General features: G+C 40.4%; 1 protein-coding gene across 1 annotated transcript in view; it reads left to right on the top strand.

Moving 5' to 3' along the window:
• Positions 1 to 1,601: 1,601 nt before the first annotated feature.
• The window catches only part of TSPAN12 (tetraspanin 12), a 31,777-nt gene continuing 24,428 nt past the window's right edge, over positions 1,602 to 8,950 (top strand). The window contains exons 1-2 of the mRNA XM_009638149.2: positions 1,602 to 1,679; positions 2,334 to 2,469. Coding sequence (XP_009636444.2) covers positions 1,633 to 1,679; positions 2,334 to 2,469 — 183 coding nt within the window. The 5' untranslated portion in view covers positions 1,602 to 1,632. The remainder of the gene's footprint in view (positions 1,680 to 2,333; positions 2,470 to 8,950) is intronic.

Raw genomic sequence — 8,950 nt, 5'->3', positions numbered from 1 at the left:
CTGACTTTTCTTGTGGGTTAGGCTTCAACCAGTGAACTTGTTATGAAGAACTCTAGGGAAATATGAGGGAGTGTGGGAAGCTAGCTGTTGAAGGCAACAGGGAAGATTAGCACTTCTCACTGATTTAAGAAGCTGTTAGTATAATGCTGGGGTTTCCTGGCATGCACCTGTACGATGCATGAAGACAGTAGCATTTGGGAGAACCAGCATGCTTAAGTGTCCCTCCCTCAGCTAGACAGTGGTGCTTCTCAAGCTCTGAGGCTGCCAGGTTCAGCCCCTGAGCTGCGGTTCAGGCTTAGGTGCCCACATGAGATTGACATTCCTAAATTTTCCTTTGGGTATAATAAACCAGCTGAATTCCCTGAAATGTTTTGAGAAGTAAGTAGTGGCATTAGTGACCTTAACTTTGCTCTGTTTCATAGAAAAGCTTAGTGGTTACCTCCTCTCCCTGAAGGAGTTTATAGCTGCATCTCTTGCCTTCTGTTTGGGGAGTGGTGCTCCGTCTGTCCTGTGCCTGCAGGAGGAGAATTGGTGCTCTTGGGGCCAAAGAGCACACACAAAGGTGGGGATGACTGCCACTGGTTGGTGGGCCCTCCTCCAGGAGAGGGGACCTACTGACTTGCCTAGCCCAGTGCAAAATATGCAGAGAAGTGCCGTGAAGAGTGCTTCGTCCTCTCGTGGTACTTCTGCTACAGCAGCAGAAGAGCTGATGCTGTTGCGGTGTGGCAGGTACGTTCAGACCATGTCGTTCAGGTTTGACTTCTTGAGGAAAATCAGAGGCCAAAGCTTCTACTGGTAGATCCTAGGTCTGCTGGAGCAGATGATGGCATGAGGCGACAGAAATATGGGTCTGCCGAGGTGGTGGCAATTCTGGGCGGGTTCAGTCTCAGGGTTTTATCTGCTGTAGGAGCAATCCTGGTGAAAGTGTAGTGGCTTTATGCCTCTTGACTGGCTAGCAGGTTAGGTACCCAAACACCATGATGATCTGGGGTTTATAATTGAATCAGTGAGTTTTATTGTCATTTTATGGTTTAGTAAACTGAGGCATAGTGTTCATGGTGTGACTGTATCTGAATGAGTGAGAGAATCAGATTCTTCTGAATTTAACCCTAAGATAAATCTCCCCCCCCATGTGTCAATGTATCACTACTGTTGTATCCTGTATGGGGCTTCAGGTGATTCTTCACTGGCTGTGTAGCTTTGTGGTTTTGTACAGACCGGTGGATATCACCTGTGAGCCGTAGAAGAGTCTGATTTTAGCAGCATAAACCCTCCCTGTTGTTTCTGTGGTACGTTGTGCAGCGGTGGGACTTGAGACAGCAGTGGCATCACTGGGTGGAAGAGGAGGTATTCCAGGCATTAATTACGTGTACTGGAAGAGAAGGTTATTGTCACTGCCTCCCTAAATGCTTGGGCAACAAACCAACTCTAAGCTTATAGAAGTACACTTTTGGGGACGGTATGCTGTCCGGATAAATGAATGCATGAAAGATGTTACTGATGATTGATCCTCTCCTTAAATTATGACTGATCTTGCAAGTTTTTTTAAGTACATGATAAATACCTTAATCTTTTTTTTTTTTTTTTTTTTTTTAGTTGATGTCCATCAGTGTATTAGGTGTTTCTGCTTGGATGAGAGACTACCTGAATAATGTTCTCACTTTAACTGCAGAAACAAGGTAAAGCTTTCCTTAAACCTATTAATCTGGGTGGGTAATTGATTGTGGTATATGTTGTTCATTCTGTACGGCAAGTTTCTTAACTAGGATTTCTAGAATTAAGAAGCCTTCAGTTGAGCTAATTATTGTTTTGTCGAAAGGTGTATTTTTGCTGCCATTTCTGGCATCAGTTGAAATTAGAGAAGGGGGAAAGAGATGAATTCAATCTTGTTTTATTCCCATGCCTTTCTCTTCTGACAGGGATCAATTTTTGGCCCTTTGCCAACGTGTAACCATATTATATTGCTGTTTAGTTTCAAATAGTGTATTCAGTCCAGAGATTTAGGAATGCTGTTAGTTTTATTACAGCAGTGCTTATGAGCCCTCGTGATGGAACAGGGCCTCATTGCGCTCCATAGTGTGCAAGTACAGGACAGGAAGATCGCCTTTGCTCCAAAGAGGTTCCGGATTATGCATTACTTTCTGGTACCCAAATGTAGCATTTGACTTCAAAACCATGTAGAAGAGATTTCTGTGAAACGTGTAAGGCACTGGAAAGAACATATCTGCTAATCCACGGGTTTTGTTTTAATGGCTATATTAAGTTTTTCTTCTGTATCATTTTTGTATGATTATGCTTTTTTTTTTTTTTATTATGGTTCTTGTTGGTTTTAGGGTGGAGGAGGCTGTCATTTTGACTTACTTTCCTGTGGTCCACCCGGTCATGATTGCAGTCTGCTGTTTCCTCATCATAGTTGGAATGCTGGGCTACTGTGGAACAGTGAAAAGAAATCTGTTGCTTCTTGTCTGGGTATGTTTCGTAACCTCTAAAACCAGCTAACTTCTGCTTTGTTTCAACAGTGTAAGAAAAGTTTTCATCCACAGGCACTAGATAAATACTGATTATTTTTTATTACCGTGTTGAGTTATGATATCGGTGAGGAATTGTAATTGCAAAGCACACAGTGGGAAAGAATTTATTGCCTAGACTGCATTATGCTGTGACTGAAAGACAAGCAGCATCTCATTTGCAAAAATCCACTTCATTTAGTAGAGGAGTTGCTGAAGGGAAAAATAACTCAAATTCTTAAGTACTAATAATTACAGGAACGTGAGTCTGAGTGCTCTGAAATAAACCCTTATGCTACCTTTTTGACTCTTGGCTGTGCAGTAGCTAAATAACCTAGACTTTGCTTTATCCCTACAGTTAATTGTGTGTGTAAAGTAACAGCATTTGTAACTGATGGAAGTTAATTCTGCATGTATTCAGAGGCTTTGCCTTCTCTTATGTGGATGTGGAATTTTGCAGTTGCATTTGGCTGTGGGCAAGTTTAAAAATAATTCCAAGTACCCAGATTTTTCCTTTGTTTGGAGGCTGCATAGCGGAGCCAACAGCAGCTGAAAAGCAATAGTCTCCCCTGCACAAGGCTGTATGTACAATTTAACTGTGATGAGGCTTCAACTGTCAAGGGAGCCAAATGTCATCATCTTCATCGGGAAGTCAGTGACTTTGAGGACAATAAAAAACAACCAAACAAAAACAAAAAAAACCAAAATGAGAAAGCTCATCAAACTTGCACGCATTTTAAAAGTTTAGAGTTTAAAAAATATTTAGACCATCGCCAATGCTGAGATCAAGGAGTGCCACGTACCTGTATGCTACTTAGAAGCCCAGCTGGTAGCCCTTTGCAGAGTTTGGCTTTCTCTTTTAACATGAGGGTGAGCAAGATTCCAAGCATTCTGTAAGCTGGAGAGAGTGGGAGCAGTGGATGTGAAAGAGATGTATCAGGTTTGACTACTCTAATTAAAGTAAAAGAAACTGGGCAGGTAAAATCCTTCAGCTCTTGAGAACATGCAGGAGTCTTATACACGTAGAGTTGGGCTCCTGCTTTGTTTTCACTGCAGTGTGTGTTGGGTTCTCCCAAAGTGCATGTGGTTGCATTTTTCTTGTGGATGTGTGTGGGCTCAAGTACATGACACCAGGACCTCACAAATTTTGCACGAAATGACCAAAAAAAAAAAAACCAACCCCAAAAGTGAGAAGTTTGCTGAGATTTGTGCAAACGCTGCTTTTATCTAATGGGAAATATTCAACTGGAGCTAAAATGGTTGGGAAACTGTGCTGGGGTTTTGTATTAAAATGTCTGGTTTTATTTGAGAAGGTTGGAGTAAGCTTTGTTTGAGATTTCCAGCTTCTGCAGCAGAAGTGTTCCTCAATTGCGAGCGGGCAAGTGCTGTTTCTCCTTTTATATATTTGTTAAGCCTGTATACAGTATGAAGAATGTTTTTTCAAAGCTATATAGTTAGGAAAAACTCATTTAAATCCAATTACTTTCTAGTAATACAATAGTCATAGGTTTTTTTTATTTTTGGATCTTAACCTTGCGATGTTAAAGTCAATGAGAACAAGTTCTAAGGTATTACTTAGTTATGAGTACTTGCATAAAAATAATGGATTAATGTAATTTCATGCCATATAATTATTTATCTAGTAATCTTTCTTAAGTACTTTAAAAGGGCTTTGTACGTATTTTTGTTTTATATAAATAGTGAAAGTACTAAAAGATGGTAAACTTATTAAGCCCTTAGTTTTTATGGTAAGGTTGTAAGATTATTTTCATAAGTGTTTTTATTTTATAGTGGTGATAGTTTTTAATGTGAATTAAAATTAATTAAAAGGCAAAAGTGACTGTATGATATAGACTAATGCTACATAGTTTCTGGAAAAAAAGTTACCATTTTTGGTATAAGCCTTGAAAAAAATCCTAATTAAAAAGGAAATGATGTTAAAACTGGTTTTGCCCTTCGATTTATTTAAACTGCCAGTGAAAAGAAGAAATAATTTATAGCTTTTATTGTCATTTGGAAATAAATTATTTAAAGTGTGTTTAGGCACTCAAATTATACTAAATCAAAGCAAGACATTTCTATCATTTTATGTTGCACTATTTCATTTTCAGGAGCCTGAGAATTTGTTCTTGCTGAGCAAACTGATAAGCAAAACTAAATGATATCTTCCTAAGTATGTCATTGTCTTTGATTAATTGTTAAATGAATGCAATCGTGTTGTACCACAGAAGTATGCAGACATAAGTCAATGCTTCATTCATCAGACTAATCAGAAAAGTGATGGATCAACAAAATGAGCTTTTGTACAACCAGATGAACTAAAAGAAAAGAACCTTCATGTAAAACATTAACAACCTCTTCAATCATGCTTTTAATCTTCTTTTTGAAGTACATGAACAGCCATAATGATGGCATGCAGAGATATTTGGATACAAATCTTGACATTCCTGGCAGCATGCTAATTGCTAGTGCTAATGTTGTTAATTGAATTGGATTTTTGGAAAATCTAATAAAGCATAAGGGCCATAAAATATATATATTATGGTGTTAGATATTTTTAGTACATCTGAATACATAATTATTTTGTTTTCGAAATTTTATCTTGCAATTAAATGCTTGAAACCTTCCCAGCTTCACATAGGGCATAAATATAAACTGAACTAATGTTTAGTCAGCTTAGTAGTTAAGAAAATGTAACACTGCAGTCTTCTGAGGTGCATGCTCTGGATTATTTGTAGAACCAGCATTTTAAAGCTATGATCATTTAGTTTTAATTACTTCAGGAATATATAGTCCTGAAGGCTTGTTGGTATAAAGAGCCCATGTGTACCTTAAGTGTCTATAATGTAATTTTTTTGTGTGTTGTGAATGACCAACGTCCTCATGTAAAAGTGGCTGTGATGCCAGCCTGAATGGAAAGATCTGGGCTCCTCCAAGTCACTGACTTGAACGTATAAAAAGTCCAAGGATGAGAAACTAGAGTCCAGGTTTTATGGTGCTTGTTACAGTTTTTCAAACAAGTTTCGTTTTTGTTTTTTTTTTTCCCCCAAACCCAGATTCATTCTTTGCCTCTTCTCTTATGAGGCTCTGTACATTCTGGATTGTTTGTAAAGTCTGTTGTGCTCATAGCCTAACTAAAATAAAAACCAAAACACCACAACCAAAAACCCCAATACTCGCCCCCCGCATATATTCTTTAAGAATAGTAACCTTAAGGGTGTGTGAACTTTTTGAAGTTCTTGTTTTATTAAGACAACAAGAGTAAACTCTGCTTGACAAGAACAGCTTCATGAAAATCCCACTGGAAAATATTTTCCTGGCTGGAGTTTTCATTGCAAATTCTGGCATTTATAACTGTGAGTTCTCTGTAATTAGAGCATTCAACCAGCACAGGATTCAAATTTGTCTGCATATGTTTTCACAAAATGAAAAACTGTTAAAAATATTTGATGGTCAATAGGGCAAATCATTTTACTGATTTTTATCACGAAGTTGGCAGGGAAATAAATATTCCTCAGAACTAAACGTTGTTAGACTCTAGTTGGTGTGTGGTCAAGCAGCTTGTTAATTCAGTTATGGCAGAACCTGGTTATAAATTGGAACTTGACAGACTAAATTATCTATTAATTGAGTTGAAACACAACCAGACAAAACAGTAAACTAAACTCATCTTTCCTGTAAAAGCAGGCAATATTTCATGAAGCGAAAAAATGAAATAATACTATGTTATGGTTGAAAAGGTAAACTGGAGACGTGTGACAAACCTGATGCGAATGTGGCTGTTTCATGTCAGTAGTTCTCAGGCAGCTAAACGCAGTGCTGGTGACAGCGGTGGCTTCTGTGAAGTCCATCTGAAGAATGACAGGGAAACACTGACGGGGGAACCACTGATGGTACCACCCTTTCAGGCAGACCCTTCTGTACTCATACGCCCATTTCAGTCTATCTGGATGCAGAAGAGGTAGCGATGATTAAATTCGGACATCTGCATGTTGCAAGGTATTGGTAGCTGCTCATCTCTTCCTAGAAGGGACTCTTACTATGTGTGAAATGTTAGCTGGTGCTGTGGTAACTGTAGAGCAGCTACGCTGCAGTACTTGTGGCTACAGTTAGCATGAATTAGTATGAGAGTTTAGTGATAATTTTTTTTTTTTTTGGTGGCAGCATGTATTTCTGCAATAATACATAATATAGGTTATTTGTTCTGTAATAATACAGGGTATTTGTTCTGACCTGTGTGGACTCCTACCACAGTCACGGCTGCTCCAATACTAACTAAAATTTGTACTAATACTGTACTAATACTAATACTAACATTTGTACAGTACTGTACTAGCATTTGGCACCGGAATTGTTATTTACCAGCCAGAAGTATTTCTTCATTATTAAACTACCAAGCGTTGAACTGACAATCATGCGTGGTGTAAACTCGTGTAGTTTAGAATTAGACAGGTTGGAGACTGGAGTTCATCACTTGCATATTTTGTGCCTTTTGTCAGCAGCTCATTTATGAACGTGGTGTGAGTAGGTGGAAAACAGAGATTCACAAGATGGGTTAGCCTGCCATTTGAAAGTCTGATTTAAGTGGGTTTATAAGGCTTTAGTACAGATTTGATGGGAAGCCAGTACTGTGCTAAAACTCCAGGTCAGATAGTCGGTGGGTAAGAGGCTGGACGTTAGCTTGCGTTTTGAAGTGCTGCTTGTTTGATGTGCCACTTGTAGGAGAAAATACACTTAAAGTTCACCAATGGTTATTGTACCCCAGTAGTTTCCCATATGAACAACTTTCTCAAGAAAATAAATACAGGACTAAATTTTTTTTTTTTTTTTTTTTTTATGTTTTCTGACTTTCGGTCCGAAGGTGAACTCTTTGAGGAGGTGCCTGAACTAACTATCATTAGACATCTTTTTGCCTTGAAACAGGATGGAGGGTAAGCTGCTTTCCTGTTCAGATCAGGGGGTTTAAGGGTCAAACAAATTGTTAGATTTTGAGAACAGTGTTGGTGATGCCACAGCACTGCTGCAGAGCAGAGCTCGGCTTTGCAGGAGCAGGTGCGCTCTGCAGGGCTCCCAGCCCAGTGAGGTGGACTATGTTGGTCCTGGGGTCCAGTGCCAGCCTCTCTGTCTGCCTGTCTAACCATTTTGTTGACCTTGTCCTGTCCAGTGTAAATGTACAGCGCTGTGTATGTCCTTAGAAGACTTTTTCAAAGCAAGGGCTTTGAAAGGGTGCCTAATGTTCTGAGCTGGGAGAGGGGGCTTACAGATGAGAAGTACACGTTGCCTAGCGTTATGGGATATTGGGAGGCGTTTAGGGATGAAGAGTGCTGCCTGCTGCCCACAAACGGGAGCAGCCGTGTATTTGACCAGCATGGAGGGAAGAGAGTTGGAGTGGAGGAGCACGAATTGAGCTGATGGGAGTGTCCAGGTCTTCTTGCAAATGCTTGGCTTAAGTCCAAAAATGTTTGCTGCTCTCAGAGTGATGATCTGCTTCCTTCACCCCGGCGCTCAGCAGCTACCTCGAACACACAGCCGTGTGGCCCCAGGGCAGAGGCAGCATGGTACTGCTGGGCGCAGTTACCTGGCACCCCAAAGAAGCAACAACTGCCCAGCCCCTTGGGGCAAAGCCTTTGACTTAAGACAGCAAGGTTGGACAGTGCAGTTATGATGCCCTCAAATAAAATACGTTTGTTTACATACTTCTGCAGTAGTGAAGAGCCACTTGTTTGTCCTATTGAAAAAGGTACAGTGCTAAATGAAAAGGTAAATATCTGTTGACAGTAGCCATTTTATGGCTTCAGTGTGTGTTCAGCATGAAACATGCTGCCTGGACTTCCTGGACTTTTCACTGCATGCTATACTTCCAGGCTCACCTAATGAGGGTCACTGCCTGCTTTTGGAGATGTATGTCCTGAGTATTGCTTTTACTAGATGTCACCGTGTCTGGCCTCAAGATCCAAAACTTTTGGAGCAAGCCTTATTCATTTTGTCTTCCTGGTTCCTGTTTTCCCCCATTCCCACTCGTTACGCTGTTAATCATAGAATCATAGAATGTTTTGGGTTGGAAGGGATCCCTAGAGGTCATCTAGTCCAACCCCCCTGCAGTGAGCAGGGACATCTTTAACCAGATCAGGTTGCTCAGAGCCCCGTCCAACCTGGCCTTGAATGCTTCCAGGGATGGGGCCTCCACTACCTCTCTGGGCAACCCACTCCAGGGTTTCACCACCCTCATTGTAAAGAACTTCTTCCTTATATCTAGTCTAAACCTACCCTGGTTTAGTTTAAAACCATTAGCCCTTGTCCTGTCACAGCTGGCCCTACTAAAAAGATTTTCCCCATCTTTCCTATAGGCCCCCTTTAGGTATTGAAAGGCCGCAATCAGGTCTCCCCGCAGCCTTCTCTTCTCCAGGCTGAACAAGCCCAACTCTCTCAGCCTGTCCTCATAG

The sequence above is a fragment of the Egretta garzetta genome, unplaced genomic scaffold, assembly GCF_000687185.1.
Source record: "Egretta garzetta isolate BGI_Z169 unplaced genomic scaffold, ASM68718v1 scaffold64, whole genome shotgun sequence".
Lineage (NCBI taxonomy): Eukaryota > Metazoa > Chordata > Aves > Pelecaniformes > Ardeidae > Egretta > Egretta garzetta.
This window is presented reverse-complemented; position numbering and strand designations above follow the sequence as displayed.